Source organism: Polypterus senegalus, chromosome 11 (genome assembly GCF_016835505.1).
Source record: "Polypterus senegalus isolate Bchr_013 chromosome 11, ASM1683550v1, whole genome shotgun sequence".
NCBI classification, from domain to species: Eukaryota; Metazoa; Chordata; class Cladistia; order Polypteriformes; family Polypteridae; genus Polypterus; species Polypterus senegalus.
The window spans coordinates 25,099,851-25,125,681 of NC_053164.1; the positions used below are offsets into that span (position 1 = coordinate 25,099,851).

The 25,831-nt window shown below is 41.0% G+C and overlaps 1 protein-coding gene across 1 annotated transcript in view; it reads right to left on the reverse strand.

Moving 5' to 3' along the window:
* Window positions 1–25,831, reverse strand: part of LOC120538748 (cGMP-dependent protein kinase 1-like) — a 156,671-nt gene that overhangs the window by 55,377 nt on the left and 75,463 nt on the right. Inside the window, exons 8-11 of the mRNA XM_039768184.1 lie at window positions 21,261–21,355; window positions 21,110–21,175; window positions 769–843; window positions 352–448 (exon numbers count right to left, since the gene is read on the reverse strand). Of these exons, the coding sequence (XP_039624118.1) occupies window positions 352–448; window positions 769–843; window positions 21,110–21,175; window positions 21,261–21,355 (333 nt within the window). The remainder of the gene's footprint in view (window positions 1–351; window positions 449–768; window positions 844–21,109; window positions 21,176–21,260; window positions 21,356–25,831) is intronic.

Sequence of the window (25,831 nt, forward strand, 5' to 3'; positions counted from 1 at the left end):
CATGACGAAGGTTAAATACGTCAGGATCGTTCATCTAAAAGAAATCGAGAATATGTAAGAGGCTCTCTGGATATACTGCAAGCACTGTTCTGCTCAGTCGAGCTTCTGGGCACACAGCTACCATACTTCAAGTTGGGTTGTACTGCATCTTGGGGTACGTAAGGATACTATATTACCGATCATTCTATTCCAGCCACAAGAATACGTTGGTTAAGGAGTTAGCAAGGTGGCTGGTATTGCTTGTGAGCAAGAAGTTAAACGACACCACATTCAGAATAAAGTGGCAGTCAAAAGAAGACAGAAATCCTAAGCCTGAATCCATAACAGTACTCAACAACTTATGAGCCTTACCAGTTCTACTCGTCCAAAACCCCCAACTCCAAGAGTAGAAACAAACTGGAAATCGGTAATGGTCAGACTGGAGAAGAATGCAACTTCCATCTCAATCCTGAAACAGAGCACACCAACAGACAGACCGAGTTATTCAGGAAAAGAGCAAGCAATCCACAGCCTAAATAGACAGGAAACTTCAGGCCATTCCTGAACTGTTTGATTCCCTTTTTATGAGACAATCTGTCACTGTCGTAATTGCTAAGGTAGAACATAAAGAGAGCTGGAGCTGGACTACAATATATTGAAGGTAGTTATGTCAGAGAGGGCAGACAGACATTATGAAAGGAAGGCAGTAATGACATAAAATTTCTACATATGACATGGATGATCTTATAAAGCCTGTAAGATATGAGCAATTCCTCCCATGATCCTTACTTCACTTTGGCCTCGGCACTTTCATACACCTTGGTGCTGATGTCATCCATTCCACCTATCAACTGCCTGAAGGATCTGGAAGACAGAAATGTGACATGGGTATTTCAGTAAAGTCTTATGAATGGAGGACTGTTGTTGCGATTTGCTTTCATATTTAACAAATAATGTCAAGACCTGTATCTTTGTAGTGATTCAGTATGTATTTAACTCCTTCAAGGCGGATGTCGACATATAACGACATGTAGGAGCTGCCAGCCGCTACATGAACACATTCAGAACTACGATCAGCTGGAGATCAATCAGCTGATGCTGGTACATCACTTTCGTTTTTGAGAACTCCAGATCACTTGCATCAAAATTGGAGTCCGATTCAGCAATAACACACAAAATGTCGTCCATGGAGTATTTTGCTTTGTGCATACGCTTCACACTCCGTCTTTAACCCTGGCTGTCGGGAGCCGAAAAAAATATTCAGCCCTCAAAGAGTTAAAAAACTTTCAGATGTCAGCAGAAAAAACACAGACACACACACAGACACACACACACTTTACTTATGACATTCCATGTACCAGAGAGAGAAACCTTTCCATTATAACAGAGAAGATCTACTCTGCTCACCTCTTAACCGGTCATAACTCTAATAAACTAAGAATTGGGGGCCTCTGCATTCACATTAATCGTAGGCTGCGAGTGAGCAAGGACAAAAACAAGTTTACCCGAGCAGAGGACTACGAGTGAATGCCGAGTTGGTAGCACATCTAAAGTCACGTCTAGTCAGGACTGGTCATAAGGCAGGAGGCCTTCACTAGCGGTCACCAGACAGCCACAGCACCCGTGTGTACGATGTTACAGACATCAGGAAAAAGACTTAAATCTTAATAAAAATGTAACTTTATTGCGGCCCTCGGCAACTTTTGTCATAGAAGTAAAAGTTTCACACCCACACAAATAACTCCAGAAACGCCTTTCTTCCTAATTACCATACAACTTTTCAATAAGAAATTATTGGAGATAATGATTAAGGTTTTGATATTTATCCTGTAACTTTTTTTTGTGTGTAAATGTGTATTATCTAACTGCCTTACCTTAACCTCTCTTGCTCCTATTTGTCTGTTTTATTTCATTCTGTCTGTTATTAGATGCAACTGAGAAGGCAAATTTCATGTTTTCTCGTGGAAACATGACTAAATAAAGAAACCTTAAACCTTAAAAGTTTCACATTTGGTGTTCAGCTGAATATAATTTAAACGCGTCCTTTTCGTTTTCTGCTTTTTAAAATGAAGATCAATAAAATGACACGTGCTGTACCTGCGTGCTTTCAGGTGAACCTGAGGGAGTTTTAAGGGCATGTCAGCGGCAGACGGCTTTAGCATTCCTGGAGTATGGCAAGCCGTTTTAACATTTCATTCCTTTAATTTGATATCTGCTTTCAAAATATTGGTATGATGAGGCTTAAGATTGATATCACCACTTAGAAATTTGAGACGTTGCTTATAAAATTTGATACCATGCTTTTAAAATGTAATATTGAACTTTTGAAATTTGTATTGCTGTCTGCGCAAGGATGGATAGGAATAGAAATGAGGACATTAGAGGGTCAGCTCAAGTTGGGTGGTTGGGAGACAAAGTCAGAGAGGTGAGATGGTGTTGGTTTGGACAAGTGCAGAGGAGAGATGCTGGGTATACTGGGAGAAGGATGCTAAGGATGGAGCTGCCAGGGAAGAGGAAAAGAGGAAGGACTAAGAGAAGATTTATGGATGTGGTGAGAGAGGACATGCAGGTGATGGGTATGACAGAACAAGATGGAGAAAAGAAAGATATGGAAGAAGATGATCCACTGTGGCAACCTCTAACAGGAGCAGCCGAAAGAAGAAGAAGAAGAAGAATTGAACTTTTGAAATTCGATATCAAGTTTTTCAGATTTGATATTGCACTTTTGAAATTTGATATATGTATAATGTAAAATATATATAACTCTCACATCATATTTTGTCATTTTAAAATCGCGTTTCTGAAATTTGGCGTCAGGCTTTTATAATTTGAAATCGAGCCTTTGAAATATGATATCTAGTTTTTCAAATTTGATATTGTGCTTTGGAAATTTGATATCAAGTTTTGAAGAAATGGATATCAACAATGTCATGTTTGACATCAAGCTTTTAAATTTAATATTGAGCTTTTGAAACATAGCATCAAACTTTTAAAATCTGATATCAAGCTTTTGATATTTGATATCAAGGTTTTAAAATTTGATATTGTGCTTTTATCGTGATATCCTTCTGGTGCAGAAGACCCTTGTAATATCAATTAAAACAGTAAGAGCATTGATCTCTTTAAGAATATCTTTTTTAACACTGAAAAAGAGCTTAAAAATTACATTGTGAAAATCAGAGCAGAAAAAAGTGATGCTGTGACAATACACAGTCAATAGAGAAATAAAAAAAAAGATACAACAGATAGTGATATAACAAAAATAAATGGTATTGTAAAAATAATAATAAATACATTTAAATGAAGAAGTTTGTTTCTTGGTGCAAAGAGAATTGTCTGCAACTTAACTTTGGCAAAATGCAACAAACTTCTTATTGACTTTCGCCACACCAAAGAGCCTCTCTGTCCGGTCTCTATTCAAGGAATGCATGTAGAGGTGGTCCATCCTACAAGCAGTTGGGGTCCACATCAGTGACAAACAAGTTGGACTGGTCTCAGAACACAGAGGAACTATATAAAAAAGGGCAGGGCAGGTGCTTTTTTCTTAGGAGACTGAACTCCTTTAATGTGATTAGTGACATCCTTCACATCTCCTACAGCTCTGTGATGGCCAGTGCGATTTTCAACACTGTGGTGTGCTGGGCTGGTAACTTCACTTCAAGAGATGCCCACCAAATCAACAAGTTAATTAAAAGGGGAGGCACAGTTATGGGATGCACTCTGGACTCCCAGGAGGTCGTAGCAAAGGAGAGAATTAAAATAAAAATGAGTGCCATTATGAGCAACGCTGCACATCCTCTCTGTGACACACCAACAATGAGGACTTTTAGCCAACTAATTGTTCAGCAGAGGTGTGTCAAGAAATGCGACTTCATACCAACAGCAATATGTCTGCATAATGCCTCACTGGGACTGGAACTGCCAAGTCAGACGTTTTCATTCTGTTTAAATCTATTATGTAGTGTCTGTCTGTCTGTCTGTCTGTCTGTCTATCTATCTATCTATCTATCTATCTATCTATCTATCTATCTATCTATCTATCTATCTATCTATCTATCTATCATATCTATCTATCTATCTATCTATCTATCTATCTATCTATCTATCTATCTATCTATCTATCTATCTATCTATCTATCTATCTATCTATCTATCTATCATATAGTGTGGTGCGGTTCCTATCTATGTATCTGTAGATATTCAGTAGAGTTATATGACTGAATTAATTCATTTTCAAACGTGGAGAACACAGGATGATAATTCTAAAAATCCCAGCAAAGCGTCTCTCAGTCACAAGTCAGTGCTCGCTGTGATGAACACTCACTCTGTCCAGAGCTGCTTCTCTCTCTGGTGCCAGTGTCTTTCAGCTAGCAGTTTGCAGTTTCTCCCCCTGCCCGTGTGTGTTTCCCTCCAATGCTTTAAGTTCCTCCCACATCCCAGTAGTGTGCAGGCTAGCTGGTGATTCTAAACTGGCCTGGTTTGATGGGGTGGGCGACTGAGTGAGCCCTCTGGTGGGTTACCTCTCAGTCCAAATGCTGCCTGGATAGGCACTGGTCTTTCATACCCTTGAAGTGAATAAGAAGGTCAGTACAGCAGAAAGATGAATGGCTAGAAGGGTGCAAACTGATTAAACAGAGTAATCAATTTGAAATGTTATCTGTTACTCTACTTAGCACATAAATGATGATACAGTTTTTATATGAAGTCAATAAAATAATAAGTTTGAAAAACATGAAATAATTTAGCTGGTGACAATGATTAATTAGACTGACAAAATCCTTTACTCTATGATGTTTACTAAAACTAAGACTGAATAACCTCTCTTGCAATATGTAAGTGAGAACCCTAAATGTTCATCCATCCATTTCCTGAAGTGGGTGATTAGAATCTGTTGAATATATTTATATACTTTTATATATACTTTATATACTTTTATATATACTTCATATACTTTTATACATACTTCACATACTTTTTTCAGGTAATATTGCATGAATAGACTAATAATCCTTCTCAGCACACTGAAATACAAGCAGAGATGATGTTTCCTCTCCTGATATTTAATGCGTATCATGATTAAAAGAAACTCTCTTGCTATATTCAGTATAAAGATGATCTGGACACACAGCGGACTCAAAGATTATTGGGAGTTGAAAACACCAGGAGATGGTCAGAAGGCTGTGGAGACGAGGTCAAAACTCTGGAGACAGAATAATAACTCAGCCATACATTGAAAATCGTATTTTTCAGTGCTGAATTTAACAATGCAAACCATTTTTTCTCATCAGATAGCATTTTTTCACAGAACACATTTTTTAGTTGTCAAGTTATAGGTTTTTTATTGTTTTCACACTATGATTATCGTATATACTTGCAATTCAAGTCGGGGCTTGATTTTACTGTATAATTTCCGCTGTTTTATAATGTCGGTCGTATGAGTCGAATGTAGAAAACTCGCGCTATTGGTCCAGGAGATTATGATATGCTCAGATATCCACCTGAGAGAGTCACCACGGAGCACACGGCCTTTTATTTCCATGTATTGTGCCTACGTGACCACACGGTAATACCCAAACTATTCTGAAGTGACGTTTGCACTGATTTGTGTTTTTTGTATCTCACGCTCTCATACACCTTTAGCGTGACAGCATCCCTTATCTACTATGGAACGTTCAATCAGAAGAAAATATGAAGCTGGTTTTAAATTAAAAGTCATTGAAGTGGCGAGAGAAATTGGTAACATCACTGCTGCAACAAAATTCGATGTGTCTGAGAATCTGATGCGAGATTGGAGCAGGCAAGAAGATGTAAAAAAAAAAATGAAGTGTATAAGTCGGGGTCAGATTTTATGATTGATTTTTTGAGTTTCAAGACCCGACTTATTTGCGAGTATATCCAACCATCCATTATCCAACCTGCTATATCCTAACTACAGGGTCACGAGGGTCTGCTGGAGCCAATCTCAGCCAACACAGGGCACAAGGCAGGAAACAAACCCCGGGCAGGGCGCCAGCCCACCACAGGGCGCACACACACACCAAGCACATACAAGGGACAATTTAGAATCGCCAATGCACCTGACCTGCATGTCTTTGGACTTTAGGAGGAAACCCACAGAGACACGGGGAGAACATGCAAACTCCACGCAGAGAGGATCTCTGTGAACCCAGGTCTCTTAACTGTGAGGCAGCAGCCCTACCACTGTGCCACTGTGCCACCCCTAGGCAAGTATATATGGTAATTAAATATCAATATTTTATTTTAATAATAACTTGTTTGAATTTCATTTTCTTTCATCTATGCTTAATGCAAAGCGGTGAGACAATTAACTAGTGAGTTAACAGTGAGCACCATGAGCTCATATATGTGTACAAAACCTCCAGGTTTTTGTCTGTGAATGGGACAGCATAGCCAAGAATGGACATTTGGGTTCAGATGGAATGGCCAGTGTCACGCATGGGCGCCTGATCAAGTTACAGGCTCAGACAAAGCATGCAATACCCCACCAGGAAAAGTGGGGCGCCAACAGTAGCAATGCTGTCTCTTTTCTCCTCTACTTCTCTACCCGGGGGAGTAAATACGAACATTAATTTTATTTTAATTCTTTTCATTTTTATTACTATTTAATTTAATATTGTTTCTTTGTATCAGTATACTGCTGCTGGATTATGTGAATTTCCCCTTGGGATTAATAAAGTATCTATCTATCTATCTATCTATCTATCTATCTATCTATCTATCTATCTATCTATCTATCTATCTATCTATCTATCTATCTATCTATCTATCTATCTATCTATCTATCTATCTATCTATCTATCTATCTATCTATCTATCTATCTATCTATCAGCTCTGAGAAGCTTCCCGGTGAGGATGCCTAAGCCTTGCCCCGGTTCATATAAGCCACATCTCTTCCTGTTGGAACAATATAAATTCAAGGGCTTGTCAGGGATGCCAGGGGCAACGACCCGGCCGGGACGCCTTGAGGGACCGGAAGAGGGTCAATGCCCGCCCTGGATCACGTGGGGGCCGCCTCCTGGTTGCTTTTGGGGCCACAGGTAGAGGGCTTGGAAGCCCAACCCTGTAGGGACCCGTGGTCACCACCAGGGGGCGCCCCAATGCCTTGGGGACCCTGGACCTCAGCACTTCTGCCACAGCAGGAAGTGCTGGGGAGAAGAAGAAGAGGGACACCCGGAGAGCTTCCGGGAGAACAGCCGGCATTTCTGCCACACTGGGGCGTGTCCAGGGAGGAATGCCGGGACACACTTGGAGCTCATCCGGGATAATATCTCCCGTCAGTCGAGCCTGGAGTCGGGTTGAAGCAGGACGAGGCAGGAGAAGAGAGAGAGGAGGCGGCCCGAAGGAAAGGCATTGTGTGTTGGCCAGAACTGTGTTGGGGTTTGTGTGTGCACTTTGACTTGTAAATATTTGTGTAAATAAACGTGTGGTGGTGATTTACAACATGTCCGCCTGTCTGTGTCCGGGCCGCGTCCACAAGCTCTTGGAAGCTGGTATCTCAGTCCGAAGAATACTGTCCTGCATGATGGAGCTCCCTGAACCAAACACGGTCGATACAGCAAATAGTTTTGAGAAGCTGTAGAGGCTAAAGGCTTCTATTACGTCTGATTTGTGTTGCTCACTTTTGTTCATTGGTTTAGACTTTGGCAGCGAAGGGGGTGGCCTGGTTGGCACACCAACTTTTCTTTGGTTCTCACACTAGCTCGGAAACAAAAATGACAGCTTGGTGCCAAAGACATCATCTGACTTAGTTTGGTGGATCTAAATAAAGTGCTGCTACTACCACTTCATATCAACCTTGGTTTAATGGAGCAGTTTGTCAAATTCCTATCAAAAGACTGAGTCTGTTTTGTGTTTTCATGCCCAAACTTTCTGGGTTTGTTTCAGGTCAAATTAAAAGAGGACATTTTTGCCAAACTGGTTTCTAATGCAGAAATTGGTGCAATAAATGACCTGAAACAAGAAGTCTGGGTATCATTCAACAAAGTCATTGCCAAGTTTTTTTGTATAATAATAAAGATTCTAATTATAAAGAAATTGTGAAAAATGTATTAGTTACATTTAAGGAATTGGGTTGCAACAGAAGAGCAGGATGAAAGATTCATCACATTATATATAGTGTGTGTTTATGAATACAAATTAAAATACATTTTTACAATTAAAGCAATTTTGCAGACCTCAGTAATAATCAACCACAGCCAGAGAGCAAAATGAGAGGCAAAGTCAAGTTAGTGGCTACCTAACACTAAAGAAGCTGAGGCTTTGCATCCATCAAGGGATAAATTTATATGTAACATGTAGTCACATTAAAGGCGTTACAGACACAGTAGTGACAATCAACCTCAATATTTCAAATCAAAACACCAAATAAATAGCAGAACTAGATTCTGCACGTATAAAAACTCAAAGTAATAGTAAAAAACACATAAAAGATAAAGATGCACGAATAAGTGATGCTAAAAAGCGTGACAGGAATTCTGGGACATCACAAGAATGTAAAGGTCCTAAAGTTAACTTTTCAATATGACTGAAGGAAAACAAGGGCTTGTCCAAAAGGACTTCAGAATAAGAATACATGAACTAGTAGATGGAAAGACAAAATTTAAAATTTATACAGAATAAAGTTTATGAACCTGGCTAAAGTTGTTAGCAGGAGATTGAAAGAAAAAAAGTAAAAGTATCAAAAATATAATAAAAGCAAAACAAAAAGGTTTCCAGCCAAAACTATACAGTGAATTTCCAAACCAAAACCATCAGTGAGCATTTTGCTTGTTATAATGTACTGGGGGGTGTGACAGATAGGGGGCACTGTCGTCCCCTTGAACCCTCAGATCAGACACCAGACACCAGATACAAGTTCAATGTTTTGTTTTATTACAATAATCATGTGCACAAAGCACGCTGCTCTCCACAAATCCACAATAATAATAAATCCTCCACTCCCAGACGCGTTGCCACCCTGCCACCCAGCTCAGCTCAACTCTGGGATCTTCCACAGTCTTTTATATAGTCCGTGACCCGGAAGTGTTTTCTCTCTCTGTCTATGTGACTGGTAACACTTCCTGGTCAGATATAAACTCCTCTTCTTCAACCCAGAAGCACATCAGTTCCTCTGTCCTTGTGACTAGGACGCACTTCTAGGTTGTAGGGAAAACCATCGTTGTTCCTCCCTCAGCTCCTTCTAGTGGCCCTCCGTGGTATCCAGCAGGGCTATGGATAAAGACTCCATTGTCCATAATTCCCTGCTGGCATTCGGGGCACCTCCATGCTGCAGGGAGGGCTCCACCTGGTGGCCTGGGGGTATTGGCCGGGATGAACGGCCGGCCTCAGTCCACAGGGGGCAAATCCCCCTGGCACCTAACCCCCAGTTGCGGCGTAACTCAACCTTCAGCTAACTAAATCACCTAAATACAAACATTGGTGTTATGAATAGATCATTTTTTTAATAGTTTGTTCCTGTGAAAGAAAGTTTACTCGATCAAAAATAAAAACCACAATTTTCTAGATATTAACAACCACAACTGTCTTGATATTTTAGTGTATAATTTAAGAATGGAATAAGAATCTGAAATTCTAACATCACATTAAAGTTCCATAAATTCTGAAAAGAATGATACCAAACATATATATATTGTGGTCCCCGGCCTGTGCCTCCTCCAGACCGCGAGGGGGTGTCCGTCCTGGTTATGCTGGAGGCCTCGGGTATAGGGCTTGGAAGCCCAGCCCTGTAGGGACCCGTGGCCACCGCCAGGTGGCGCCCCAGTGCCTGATTATCCCGGGAAGACGACAGGGGACACCCGGACGGCTTCCGGGTGCGCAGCCGGCACTTCCGCCACAAGGGGGTGTGTCCGCGGGAGATTGCCTGGAAGCAGCTGGAGCCCATCCGGGTTCCTATAAAAGGGGCCGCCTCCCTCCAGTCATGAGCGGAAGTCGGGTGGAAGAGGACGGAGCTGGAGTGAGGACTGGAGGCAGCCAGGAGAAAGAGAGGCACAGGACTGTGTGGCCTGGACATTGGGGGAATCGGTGCTGGAGGCACTGGGGTTTGTGAGTGCACTAATTTGTAAATATTGTACAAATAAACGTGTGTTGGGTGGAACTATGTTGTCTGTCTGTGTGTGTCCGGGCCAGCGTTCACAATATATATATATGTATATTTCCATATATGCCCGATTTAAAGGGAGACAAAAAACAGGACATAAAAATGTCACATAAAATCGTTGCACAAAATTGTTGCACTTTTGGGCTTAGGATTTTATATAGAGAGAAAGTAGATTTTAATACTTGGACACAAATAGTTGCTTGTGGCCATCTTAAATAGGCACATGTCACATGACTGGAAGCCAGCCTATCAGTGATAAACAACATGGCCACAATTGTGAGGAAACATCCAAAAATGGCAGCAAAGGCAGTAAATAAAAACGGTGGTGTAATATTCAACCAAACAGGAACACCATTAGGTTATACATTAGAATATGCAGCAAAAACTTCTAGTAAGGCAAAAATGATAAATATGACAATTATATTGTAAATGTAAGAAAACAGGCAACATTTCAGTCCTGATATTTAAGGAATTCTCCTACCAAAAACATACATTGTGACCAGTAGGGGGCATTGCAGCACCCCAAACACCAAACACAAATGCACCGACACAAGTCCCGATTTAATAAAAGTCTTTCCATTCAAATACCTCACAAAGGCTTTTGCAATTCTCTCGCTATTTGTTTCCCTTCACATTCCGCTCCATCAGGCAAGCTTCGTCCTGGCCATCTGGCTGAGATCAGTGGCTTCCTTTATCTAAGACCCTAATGAGCATAGCCCATTGGAAACACTTCCAGGTCAACCAGAAGTCCTGGAAATTTAGGGACTATGAATCCCACTGAGCTTCCACTGGCAGCCCCCTTTCAGAAACCAACAGGGCTGCCCCATGGACTACAGATCCCAACTCAGGGATACTCTCATCTGGGGCCTCACGTATAACGCAGTGTGTAAAACTCGCACTATAACATGATGTTAGCACAAAACCGGAAAAGTGCTTACACACAGAAAAATCCAGATGCAGGAATCTGTGCGTACTCCAACTTCCACGTTCTTCCACTCCATAAATCCCGGTCAGTGTGAAAAGTAACGATTGTGCACACGCTTACTGACCCGCCGCAACGCCTCCCAGAATTACGCCTCTATGAATATGCAAATCAATATAAATAGCACTTAAGCTTAACCTTCTGTGAAAATACAATGGGAAAAGCACGGGGGAAAATATAAGAATTTCAGCAAATACCAAGTGGAGGCAAAGGAAAAACATACTATTTGTTCAAATAAACCGTCGTATAATCAACAAAAGGAAGTTGATCGAGTGACATAGCGTGTCGGAGGAACTCGAAAGCTCACATTCACAAATCGCACAGTGCCGGAAATAAAAAAGAAGTCACATATTTAGGGTACAGACAAAAAAAAGCACACAGTGGGAAAAAAGCACGAAATGTCAACTTTAATCTCAAAATTTCCACTTTAATCACGTAGTTTATTTTTCATTAAAGTAGAACATCATAAACTTCATCTTAAAATCATTTAACTTACTAGTTTCTCGAATCCCATCGTAACTAAGGTAGCACGTTAAATGCTTTGTTTTGTATTTGATTTTCTATGTACTCTGTGTGTGTGAATCACTACGTGCTTCCATTCTTTCTCTTTCTCCGACAGGGCACAGAATCCATTACATTCATGATATTACGGCTCTCTGAATAATTAAAATACTGAGATGTATACGTGATATCATTTTTATGATGATTTAAATGAAAGCATGTTATTAAACATGGGAACATGATGGCGCAGTGATTGTTCATGTCTCAAACAAGATGCTTGCTGCGCCGTGCGCGACCTTCGATGAAATAATTTATTGTAGCAGTACTGTCTCTTTCAAACGTACTAACCTCCAATTCCTGTCCTTACTTTTCTTTCTCCAAATACCCAATTGCCACACAATCAGCTCTGTAATAGACGTTGAGCCATCTGTAAGCTGAGAACGCAGATTCTTCAAAACTTTAAAGGAACATTGAAATATCTTCATAGTACGTGTTTAATTATTCTATCCATCTATCCTTCCAGTGTCGCGCCAGCCTCAGTAAATATAGGCACGAGGCAGGAACAATACGTGAACTTGCTAGCGCTGCGGCATCGTGTCCTCACATGTTTAATCATTAACAATACAGATTATTTAAATGAAGTTAAAGTTTTATCTGTATAATATAATTAATATATTTTGCTGCATTTCATCTTAAAAATGATACCGTCATCATAAGTAAATACGTGCTTTTGTGTTTGTGTGTGTCCTGCGGTGGGTTGGCACCCTGCCCAGGATTGGTTCCTGCCTTGTGTGCCCTGTGTTGGCTGGGATTGGCTCCAGCAGACCCCCGTGACTCTGTTTTTTGGATTCAGCGGGTTGGAAAATGGATGGATGGATAAAGTGGTACAGGTTATGTAATATTATAACTGTAGTGCCAGTTTACAGTGAGATAATTCTACTTATAAGTACAGACAGTTTTACAAGGAGCACTTGATTGAATGCGTTTATAGTTCTTGGGATGAAACTGTTTCTGAACCGCGAGGTCCGTACAAGAAATGCATTGAAATGTTTTGCTGTGGCTGAGACAGCGTGTTCTTGAAGCTGTATACCGATAATTCTCTTTCCGATCAGCTGCTGAGCTGTGATTCACACTCAGATACAGTGATAAAAATACTCCGAGTGGTGCAGTGAGAGTAATATGGAAAAAGGTGATCCGCTGTGGCAACTCCTAATGGGAGCAGCTGAAAGAAGAAGAAGAAGGTGCAGTGAGAGTAACAACGCTAAAGCAGTTATGGTATTTGGAATACTATGGCTGTTCCCTGGACCATTATATTGTTACAGGTTAATTACAATCAGATGCATTACACTAATAAACAATATGCGGTTAGTTTCAGTGTATTTATAAAGCCGCATCAGGAAAATAAAGAGTAACCACACAGGAACAGTAGCATTGCTTTGACGCTGGGTGCCGCCAGTCTGCAAAACCGAGCAGAGAACGTACGTACGACAAGGCATGAGGTACCGTGGAAATGTGTGTGGCTTTACGCCAAGTTTAGGTTTTATACATCGCGATTTGAACGTGGAAAAGTTCTTACGCAACATTTATGTGCGTACGCACCGTTTATGCATGAGGCCCCTGGTGTATTGGGGAAAAAATGTTTCAGCCATACTGCGCTCCCCTGGTCCTTCCATTGTAGTAGCCTCTTGGCTGCTGGGCCATCTTAATGTACGGGCACAGGAGCAAAGGGGCCCATGATGCTTCTGATGCCTATGTATGTTTCTGTTTTCAGCACACTACTTTGCCCGGGGGACTATGATGCCGTTAAGACGGCCTTGCCTGACTCAGTAAGGATCTTTGTTCAATCCCAGTGAGAATCCCAATCCATGTATGCCATCCATTACAATATACACAGTTATGCTCATAAGTTTACATACCCTGGCAGAATTTGTGAAATATTGGTCATTGTTTGGAAAACACAAGTAATCGCACAGAAAGCTTTCCTTTAAATCAGGGAGTGTGCTCATAATTGTGTGTGCTCTGTTTAGAACAATCTAGATGAGAAGAGGCCATTACACCCAACATATCTTGCCAGTCCTATCCACTTATTTCTTCCAAAAAACATCAACTCGAGTTTTGAAAATTCCTAAAGTCTTACTGTCTACCACAGTACCTGGTCAGTTATTCCAAGTGTCTATCGTTCTTTGTGTAAAGAAAATCTTCCTAATGTTTGTGCGAAATTTACCTTTAACAAGTGTTCTTGATGAACTCATTTTAAAATACAAGTCTCGATCCACTGTACTAATTCCCTTTATAATTTTAAACACTTCAATCATGTCACCTCTTAATCTTCTTTTGCTTAAACTGTAAAGGCTCAGCTCTTTTAATCTTTCCTCATAATTCATCCTTTGTAGCCCTGGAATCAGCCTAGTCGCTCTTCTCTGGACCTTTTCTAGTGCTGCTATGTCCTTTTTGTAGCTTGGAGACCAAAACTGCACCCAGTACTCAAGATGACGCCTCACCAGTGTGTTATAAAGGTTGAGCAGAACCTCCTGTGACTTGTACTCCACAGATCAAGGCGCTATATAACCTGACATACTGTTAGCCTTCTTAATGGCTTCTGAACACTGTCGGGAAGTTGATAGCTTAGAGTCCACTATGACTCCTAAATCCTTCTCATAAGGTGTACTCTCGATTTTCCGACTGCCCATTATGTATTCAAACCTAATATTTTTACTTCCTATGTGTAATACTTTACATTTACTGATATTAAATTTCATCTGCCACAAATCTGCCCAAGCCTGTATGCTATCCAAGTCCTTCTGTAATGATATAACGGATTCCAAATTATCTGCTAATCCACCTATCTTGGTATCCTCTGCAAACTTAACAAGCTTGTTACTTATATTCCTATCTAAATCATTTATATATATTAAAAATAGCAGCGGCCCTAACACTGACCCCTGTGGAACACCACTCTTAACATCGGCCAGTTCTGATTAGGTTCCTCGCACCATCACCCTCTGCTTCCTGTGTCTGAGCCAATTCTGCACCCATCTAAAAACATCACCCTGAACTCCCACTTCTTTAAGTTTTATGCCCAACCTCTCATGTGGCACCTTATCAAACCATAATGATAACTGAAATCACCCAGATAGGCCTGATCCAAAGTCTACATACTCTTGCATATTTGGGCTGATAATACAGACACAAGTTGAGACACACAGGTTTAAATTAAGGATTTTTAAGGGAGAGGAGGGTCCACACCTGTAACTTCTTTGATTGTAATCAGTGTCTGTGTATAGTCAATTTAAATTCATGCAGGGCTGCACTGACTTTGCTGGATACCAAGCTATGGGGAAAGCAAAAGACGTGTCAAAGGACCTGCGAGAAAAGGTTGTTGATTCGTATAAAATCAGTAAAATCAGGTGAAACAAAGCCCATTGAAGTGATGAGACCAGAACTGAACTTTATAGTCACAACCACAAACACTTTGTTTGGAGCGGATGCAACAAGACCCATGATGAAAAATACACCATCCCTACTCTGAAGCATGAAGGGAGATCACTGATGTTCTGGAGGTGTGTGAGCTGCAGCAGCACAGGTAACTTAGTGAAAGTTGATGGCTTGATGAATGAAGCATGTTACTGGAAAAAATTGGAGGACAACTTGCATTCATCAGTCCAGAAGCTGTGCATGGGATACACTTGGATCTTCCAACATGGCAATGATCCAAAACACAAGGCCAAGGTAACCCTTTAGTATCTACAGCAGAGAAACGTGAAGGTGCTGGAGTGGCCATCACAGTCTCCTGACCTCAATGACATTGGGCCACTTTGGGGAGATCTCAAACGTGCAGTTCATGTATGACGACCCAATAATTTACAGGACCTGGAGGCTTTTTGCCAAGAAGAACGGGCAGCTCTACCACCTGAGAAAATTAAGGGCCTCACCTATCACTATCACCAAAGAGTGCAAACCATCATTGATGCTAAAGGGGCAATAAGCAGTAGCAAGAACTAAGGGTATGCAAACTTTTGAACAGAGACCATCCCATTATTTTCCTTATTACTGTGTTTTGTTTAATGGTTGTGCTGTTCTGTGATTCTGTATTATTTAATTTCGATTCCATTAAAAGTAAATGACATGTCTTTTGCCTGAGCAGTCATCTTTTCTTTAAAGTGTGGTACACATCTTACAAGTTCTGCCAGGGTCTGTAAGCCTATGAGCACAACTGTATATATATATATATATATATATATATATTTTTTTTTTAAATATTTTTACATGAATGGAATATTCATTTAAGTAAAAGAAGTCATTTTCATAGCATCATTTTTTTTATAGGTTATACTATTTTTTTCAGTGTTGCATTATTGCAAAAGAAGCAGAATTAATTTTTAATACATGTAATACATTTCAGTGTATGATCAGACAGACATTTAATCCTGAGTGGTATTTTTTTTCTATTGTGGGACGCTAGGTGGCACTGTTGCCCCTTTAAACCCAAAAGACAGACACTCAGGACAGCAGGTAAAAGCACCAAGAAGATTTAGCTACTTCTTAGTAATAGTGCCCTCTATGCACCACAGCCACACTAAACAGGCAAGTAAATCACAAATCACAATAAATATAAACACAATCCTCTCCTCCACCCGACTCTGGCTCACTTTCTGGGTCCTCAGCGGTCGTTTAAATAGTCCTTGATCCAGCAGATCCACGTGACTTGGCAGCACTTCCGGGTCAGACAGAGAATTAAAAGTCCAGGCTATAAGGGAAGCATGACTCCATAGGTCCTTTCACAGCACCCCCTGGTGGCACCCATGGCACCCAATAGGACTGAGAAGCCGAACTGCAAGTCCTAGGATGCCCTGTGGCAATCCGGGGCACCAATACACTCCAGGAGAGCTGCCATCTAGTGTTTGGGGGGAGGCAGTGTCCATAAGTAGCTGCCTTCCCCCATCCTTCCATCTCAGGGGCGTCCCGGCTGGGTTGAGCTGCCGGCCGTCTCTTACACTATCCATTTTCCTAATCCGCTTTTTCCATTGCAAGATTACAAAGTGACAGAGCCAAAGGCAAAAGGCTTCAGATATGCATGAACATGGGCTGTAGGAGAAAACTGAAGGGCAAGGAAAGATGGAGAGACTGGTGGAGAACATACAAATGCCACACAGACAGTCTGCATCTACACCTGTAAAGCACCACTGTACCACCGTGCTGAGCTGAAGAGGTAATTCCTTCAATTATGAGGTATTTTTCTTGGAAAAGCTCATAAGAGTTCTATTGTCTGTGGACAACTGGCAGGTGTTAGGAAGGACCAGGAAGAGAAATTAAAATGAGAGCAAGAAAGCAAAAGTACCATGAGACAAGACCAAAGGTTAGACAAGAGTGAGATTCGTAAACAAAATTGGGAACAAAACCAAAATCAAGCATGAAGTAACGCAGCAAGAGCTCTTTTAGAAAGTCGGACACTGAGTTGCCAGCACAGAAGTTATTTATAGCCGATATGGTGTTCCACAAGGCTCTATCCTGGGTCCGCTGCTCTTCTCAATCTACATGCTTCCGTTAGGTCAGATTATCTCAGGTTACAACGTGAGCTACCACAGCTATGCTGATGACACACAGCTGTACTTATCAATAGCACCTGATGACCCCGACACTCTCGAATCAATAACACAATGTCTTACTGGTATTTCTGAATGGATGAATAGTAATTTTCTCAAACTAAATAAAGAGAAAACTGAAATTTTAGTAATTGGCAATAATGGATTCAGTGAGGTTATCAGAAATAAACTTGATGCACTAGGATTAAAAGTTAAGACGGAAGTAAAAAATTTAGGGGTAACTGTTGACTGTAATCTGAATTTTAAATCGCATATTTATCAGACCACTAGGACAGCATTTTTTCACTTAAGAAACATAAGTAAAGTTAGACCTCTTATACCATTGAAAGATGCGGAGAAATTAATTCACGCTTTTGTTTTCAGTCGACTAGATTACTGTAACGCACTCCTCTCTGGACTACCCAAAAAAGATATAAATCACTTGCAACGAGTGCAGAATGCAGCTGCTAGAATCCTAACTAGGAAAAGAAAATCCAAACATTTCTCCAGTTTTGATGTCACTACACTGGTTACCTGTGTCATTCAGGATTGACTTTAAAATACTGCTTATGGTTAATAAAGCCTTAAATAATCTCGCTCCATCTTATATATCGGAATGTCTGACACCTTATATTCCAAATCGTAACCTTAGATCTTCAAATGAGTGTCTCCTTAGAATTCCAAAAGCTAAACTTAAAAGAAGTGGTGAGGCGGCCTTCTGCTGTTAGTCACCTAAAATCTGGAATAGCCTGCCAATAGGAATTCACCAGGCTGATACAGTAGAGCACTTTAAAACACTGCTGAAAACACATTACTTTAACATGGCCTTTCTATAACTTCACTTTAACTTAATCCTGATACTCTGTATGTTCAATTCTTCATAATAATTATTCACAGTGGCTCCAAAATCCATACTGACTCCTACTCTCTCTTCTGTTTCTTTTTCCGGTTTTCTTTGTGGTGGCGGCCTGCGCCACCACCACCTACTCAAAGCTTCATGATGCACCAACAATGATGGACTGAAAGCCAGAAGTCTACGTGACCATCATCATCAGGTCCTTCCATGAAAACCCTAAATACAAAGAGGACTGTTTGATTTATGTTAGGTAGATTGCCCAGAGGGGACTGGGCGGTCTCATGGTCTGGAACCCCTACAGATTTTATTTTTTTCTCCAGCCTTTGGAGTTTTTTGTTTGTTTTTTCTGTCCACCCTGGCCATCGGACCTTACTCTTATTCTGTGTTAATTAATGTTGACTTATGTTTATCTTTTATTGTGTCTTCTATTTTTCTATTCTTCATTTTGTAAAGCACTTTGAGCTACATTTTTTTTTGTATGAATATGTGCTATATAAATAAATGTTGATTGATTGATTGATATAGCATCAAGTTACAAACTCTGGGGTTTTATGTGGCTGGCGGCGGGGGGGTCAGGGGGTTGAGGTTTGACAACTGCATCGCAAACCAAGCACAAAATGGTTTGGTAGAATTCCAGAAACATAAGATAAAATATCAAAATAATAACAAAAAACTTAAACAAAAAATCTAATTAAGATCTCGAAAGAAACACAACTTTACAGTCTTTTTTTTTGTTCTTTATTTCACCTTATACAATTTCTTGTATTAGGAATTTGTTAGTTTTCACATACCAGAGCACCGGGTCAGCCATTATACAACACCCCTGGAGCAACTGAAGGTTAAGGGCCTTACTCAAGGGCCCAGCAGAGTAGGATCTCTTTTGGCAGTGATGGGGATTTGAACCAGCAACCTTCTGGATACCAGCAAAGACCCTCAGACTCAGTTTTAGGTCAATGGTGTCTAAACGCAGTCCTGGGGATCCACTGTGGCTGCAGGTTTATTTGAACTCCTGGGCTGATTAAGTGATGTGTTATTTCCCCAAGTTCTGTGTTTTGGGAACAATATAGAAATTAGAAAACTAAGTTTGGTAACAAAGAATTATATATATTAAAATGTACCAAGCAGTTATATAGGAATAATGCATTTATTTTCTTTTTAACAATATTTTCATCTTGATTTTCATTCTATTTTTTGCCGGGTGTTCTAATTGTTTAATTAATTAGTGGGTCTGACGCTAAAGTAGTTACAGCCTTTGATTATTCAGTGCTGTTTGCCAGGGTGTCCGCTCTGCTGGTTGTCATTATTAAGATACAATGAAGGGGGAAACACCGCACAGAGAAAGGGCAAAGTATAATGAAATCAACAAAAGAGAGTTAAGCCTTTAAATCTCTAGCAAAAGCATAAATACTTCTAAATGTTTATAAATGTAAAAATCATGCTGTTGTGCTTTTCTGAATATAGAATAAAAGAAAAATAATACAAGCTAATTTAATTGAGATCAGTGCTATCAGGTGTTGTCACTGATTAGGAATCTGGTGGGAACAAAAACCTGCAGCCATAGGGGGTCCCCAGGACTGAGTTTGGGAAGCACAGTCTTAGGTTAAAAAAGAAAAATGTATTTCAGCCAAAATAAATTTAAAACACATTAGTTTGTGACAGTAAGCAAATTGCACACTAGGCATGAAACCTTTGAGTGAACTGGCCACAAGAAGGCAGATTAAGGACTGTTTTTTTTCCTCCTTTGTACCCTAAGGCCTGGTTTATACTTTACGCGATGTGACGCATGCTCCAGCAGATGCTCCTGCTATGCAAGCGTTTTACTGTTCATGCTTGCGCGCGTACTTTATGTAAATCTGAAAGAATCCACCAGGTGGCAGTGTGAGATATTATCACGGTGAGAACAGGCTTGGCTTTGCTGTGTTGTGAATTGCCTGGACCACCCATTAAAATCATGACACCTTACCGCAATATCTCTGACAAGGATGATTAAATTCATCAATCCAGGGATGTGTCCATTCCAGCAAGCATTGGGCAGGAGGCAGAAACAATCACTAGACGGGACATCAGCTCATCGCAAGGTGAATACAAGCACACACATACACTGGCGTCATTTTAGTGTCACAAAATCTGCATATCTTTGGAAGGAAACCGGAGCACAGTGTGGAAACCCAGCAGGAAAACTCCAGGCAGGGAATACCAGCGACGTGACTCCCTGCGAGACAGCAGTGCTACCACTCCGCCACCGTGTCACCCCCATGTGTGTAATTATTAATACTATTCATTATTTAAATGAAATGAATGATTTATCTGTAACATGTAACATACATACTTTAATGCCTTTCATCATGAAAGTGATATCAAGTATAAATCTAAGGATTCTAAATGTGCAGAGAGTTAGACTATCATACATTTAATGTGTTCTGTGTGGGGATCTATTGCTTTTTTTCGCTGCTGTCAGGTCAGGAGGAAGCCCCAGAAAGTAAAGACGGCACAAAAGATGGTATGTGAGACTTTTAAAATGTATCGTGTCATTACGATTGGGAATATGCGACGCTTGAATATAAAAGCACCACGAATGCATCTGTATGTCAGCATTTTGCTTCACCACATTGAACCATTCATCAAACATCGAAGCGCGCACATCGATCCTGAAAGCTGCTTTCTGTCACATGTAGATAGTAAATGGAGACTCTGACGTCACATTCCGACTTTCATCACACTGCGTCCCCCAACTTTTTGCTGGTACTACAACTCATGCACGTGTCACGTTAATTTATGAGGACCTGCTTGGAGGATGCATGAAATGAACGCTGGGAACGCGTGGCAGCCATGATGAGTGCACGTACGCATTCTGAGCGTGAAGTATAAACGAGCCCTAATGCTGCATCCACAGGCCTTCATTCCTTGCAATTCTGTAACGGATCAAGCAAGATCAAAAGCTGGAAGGAAGCCCTCTAGCTGTTCATTTAGATTCTTGAAAAACAACCAAATATTTCTTGCATTTTTCTTCAAACTACAAACTATTTTTGCACTTTGAAAAAATATTCAACATTCCAAGGTTCCCCATTTGTAAATTCTTTATTCTACTCACTCTCGGTCAATGACCAGGCATGTCACCTCCTCTGCAGCAACAACGTTGGCTGTCCTAATGTCCTCCCTGTTAATAAAGATCAGGCAATAGTGAGCAGTAAAACACTTTTGGCAAACCAATAAGCGTGAATACAGAGCTCAACACGTCTCACCCCTTCAGCGCCTGCTCTCCAAACCAGTCCCCTCTGGAGAGAGTCGACAGGACCACTGGCTCCTCTCCAGCGGCCTCCTGCATGGTAACCGTCACCTGTAGGTACAAAGTGCAACACAGTAACTGATCAGCAATGATGCCAAAGGGTGTTTCAGCCAGGGTTTCATCCCTTGCTCAAGTATCTCCTTTATGTGGTGCCTTAGGAGGTAGGGCCACCTTCTCATGCTGCAGCTTTGGCTTTTTTTTTGGATTCTTGATTTTGTGATTCTTGTTAATTCATTCATTTTTTAATTTATTGATATTTAAGAGCTGCGTTGGGCTGGCGCCCTGCCCGGGGTTTGTTTCCTGCCTTGTGCCCTGTGTTGGCTGGGATTGGCTCCAGCAGACCCCCTTGACCCTGTAGTTAGGATATAGTGGGCTGGATAATGGATGGATGGATATTTAAGAGCCCAAACTCCATTTTTACGTCTGTGCAGGCTGCCAACCTTTCATCTCATTTAGGGCTGGGCTGCCTGTGGTGATGCTTATTGAATTGGTCAAAACTGATATAAAGGGCAAGGGTGTTTGATTTTGAGTCCTGCGGCAGGAATCCCAATGAAAGGTTCTTTATAGGTTTATCTTTGTGCAGTTGATTGTTACAAATTAAAGTCTGATAAAATAAGCAGGAAGAAGTTAAATCCTAAAATATTAAGTGTCAGGAGTCTCAAAAGTATGAAAGTTCCAAAAAGACTGAAAACAGGTCTGGCCAGGACTCTAGTTGATTGCAAAGAACACACACACATGCACAGACAGACACCATTATTCACACACAGGGACAATATACACTTAGCAATCAACATAAAACAATAAAAAAAATGAAAAACATTTGTAATTAATTCCTCCAGTGCTTCAACATGTGTGGCCATTGTAATTTTCAAGGAATGAGACGTGCAAAGCTGCTCAGTTATGACACATGCTAGGAAATAGCAGAACTGAAAGACAGACTTTGTTACGGCGAGTGACCATTATGACTATGAGATGAATGTAACACTCTGATGGTAAATTAGAGGGTGACCTGATTTTCAAAGCCCCAAACCAGCACACGCATCTAGCAAGTATGCCCAATGTCAGAGAGTATTACCACCCCGGGATGACAGGGGGCACTGCCACTAACAGACTTGTCTCCTTCTTCCCTCACAGTCTTAAGAAACCGCCCCTTGAGGGCATTGGACTGAAAGAAGCCCCGCCCCTTTTGGTCCATACAATATAAAGCCAGAGTGACAATAGAGGGTCGCATTCTGATGTGGACCCAGCTTCTGTGCTCATTCGAGCCTGAAACATTTATCACAATGTCCGATTTGTTTAAAACTACACTCATTTTCATTGCCTTTTCTGCAGTTTTGTTCTAATTAAACAGAGTTTTGTTTCCCAATTGGCACTCCAAAGTTCCTATCTTGTTATGCACGATCATTTCACCCCTCTATACCACATATAATGTCCACTTTCATTTGTTTAATGCCTGCTTTATCTCATCATCAACACCAATTGTTCAAGGTACTTAAATGAAAAAAAAAATTAAAATAAAAATCCTTTCACTAATGAACATACTGTACATGACCCCACACTTTGCTTGAAGTGAAAACAAGTAAATGAAAGCACTGTCTGGTTTTGTCTGTTCCTTGGTTGTCTTAAAAATGCTGTTAAATTTAACACAAGCTCATAACTCTTTGAGGGCGCATGTCCACTTTTGTCGACACAAGAATGGATATCGGGGTCAGATGATAAAAGAAAGCTGTAAATGTTGATAAAACTCACATTATAGGTAAACCCTCTTTGCACGGAGGACTGTTAGACTCAATGACTGGACAATGAAAACCTGAGTGTGCAAGAGTAGCGTAGAGTAGGCAACATCTAGAATGGCATCAACATCGGGTGAAATACTCTGTGCATATTATTTATTTATTTTTCTGAGCATTATTACTGAATCGGTCTCTGACTTATTGAACTCCAATTTTGATACAAGTAATCTGAAGATCGAAAATGACTGACCGGTCCCCAGCTGATCGTAGTGCTATTGGTTTACGTGTGAACATTATTATTGGTTTATGAATAATTACTATCGGTTTGCCTGCACACTTATTTGGTTTGTGTGTGAACAATACTGGTTTCATTCATATGACTATATTGGTTCGTATCTGTATATTGTTGGTTTGTGGGTGAACTATATGTGTTTGTATGCATATCACTAGTTTGCATATGTATTGATTCGCCTGTATATACAGTGCATCCGGAAAGTATTCACACTTTTTCCACATTACTTACTTACAGCCTTATTCCAAAATGGATTAAATTCATTTTTTTCCTCAGAATTCTACACACAACACCCCATAATGACAACGTGAATAAAGTTTACTTGAGGTTTTTGCAAATTTATTAAAAATAAAAAAAACTGAGGAATCACATGTACATAAGTATTCACAGCCTTTGCTCAATACTTTGTTGATGCACCTTTGGCAGCAATTACAGCCTCAAGTCTTTTTGAATATGATGCCACAAGTTTGGCACACCTATCCTTGGCCAGTTTCACCCATTCCTCTTTGCAGCACCTCTCAAGCTCCATCAGGTTGGATGGGAAGTGTGGATGCACAGCCATTTTAAGATCTCTCCAGAGATGTTCAGTTGGATTCAAGTCTGGGCTCTGGCTGGGCCACTCAAGGACATTCACAGAGTTGTCCTGAAGCCACTCCTTTGATATCTTGGCTGTGTGCTTAGGGTCGTTGTCCTGCTGAAAGATGAACCGTCGCCCCAGTCTGAGGTCAAGAGAGCTCTGGAGCAGGTTTTCATCCAGGATGTCTCTGTACATTGCTGCAGTCATCTTTCCCTTTATCCTGACTAGTCTCCCAGTTCCTGCTGCTGAAAAACATCCTCACAGCATGATGCCGCCACCACCATGCTTCACTGTAGGGATGGTATTTGCCTGGTGATGAGCGGTGCCTGGTTTCCTCCAAACGTGATGCCTGGCATTCACACCAAAGAGTTCAATCTTTGTCTCATCAGACCAGAGAATTTTGTTTCTCATGGTCTGAGAGTCCTTCGGGTGCCTTTTGTCAAACTCCAGGCGGGCTGCCATGTGCCTTTTACTAAGGCCACTCTACCATACAGGCCAGATTAGTGGATTGCTGCAGAGATGGTTGTCCTTCTGGAAGGTTCTCCTCTCTCCACAGAGGACCTCTGGAGCTCTGATAGAGTGACCATCGGGTTCTTGGTCACCTCCCTGACTAAGGCCCTTCTCCCCCAATCGCTCAGTTTAGATGGCCGGCCAGCTTTGGAAGAGTCCTGGTGGTTTCAAACCTCTTCCACTTACAGATGATGGAGGCCACTGTGCTCATTGGGACCCTCAGAGCAGCAGAAATTTTTCTGTAACCTTCCCCAGATTTGAGACTCGAGACAATCCAGAGTCTCAGAGGTCCACAGACAATTCCTTTGACATCATGCTTGGTTTGTGCTCTGACATGAACTGTCAACTGTGGGAGCTTATGTAGACAGGTGTGTGCCTTTCTAAATCATGTCACATCAACTGAATTTACCACAGGTGGACTCCAATTAAGCTGCAGAAACATCTCAAGGATGATCAGGGGAAACAGGATGCACCTGAGCTCAATTTGGAGCTTCATGGCAAAGGCTGTGAATACTTATGTACATGTGATTCCTAAGTTTTTTTTATTTTTAATAAATTTGCAAAAACCTCAAGTAAACTTTTTTCACGTTGTCATTATGGGGTGTTGTGTGTAGAATTCTGAGGAAAAAAATAAATTGAATCCATTTTGGAATAAGGCTGTAACATAACAAAATGTGGAAAAAGTGATGCGCTGTGAATACTTTCTGGATGCACTGTATCAATGGTTCCAGTAAGTTTGTTACTGGTTTGTGAGTGAACTGTATTGGTTTACGCTTGCATATTATCGGTTTGCGTATGAACTATATTGGCTTGCATTATGTGCCGGTCTAACAATGGATTTGTGTATGCACTATATTGGTTTCATGCACGTCCTATACTGGTTTCATGTGGGTAACATATTGGTTTTGCGCTTTAACTCTATTGGTTATATGTGTGTACCATGTCAGTTTCTCATACGAAACATACTGGTTATGCGTGCACACCCCTCGCAACTTTGTGTATGAACTATATATATCAGTTCTGCGTGCAAACTATATTAGTTGTTCACGTGATGTTCAGCGGAAATGGAAGGGGCAAGAAACAGGAACTCAGGGGCCGGTCGAGTCATGGAGCGTGTAGAGAAGTGCCTCAAACAAGTTTGACTAATATTTCTCTGCTGGCCTCTCAGTCAACCCCCACAGGAAAGCCAGGCTGCCTAACTGCGAAGCTTTACCATAACACCTGGTTTGGAGGGCAGGTGTGAAGGTATTCTGTCCTCCCATTGGTCTGAAGTATGGCTGTTTGGAATTGGCTTGTATCAGAAACATTTAAGTACCATGATACCCTATTGGCTGTAGGGGTTGGACAGAAAACCTATAAATTTGCTTGCTTTACCTCACCCTCTCTCTCTTACAAGTGATGAAAGATCATCACAC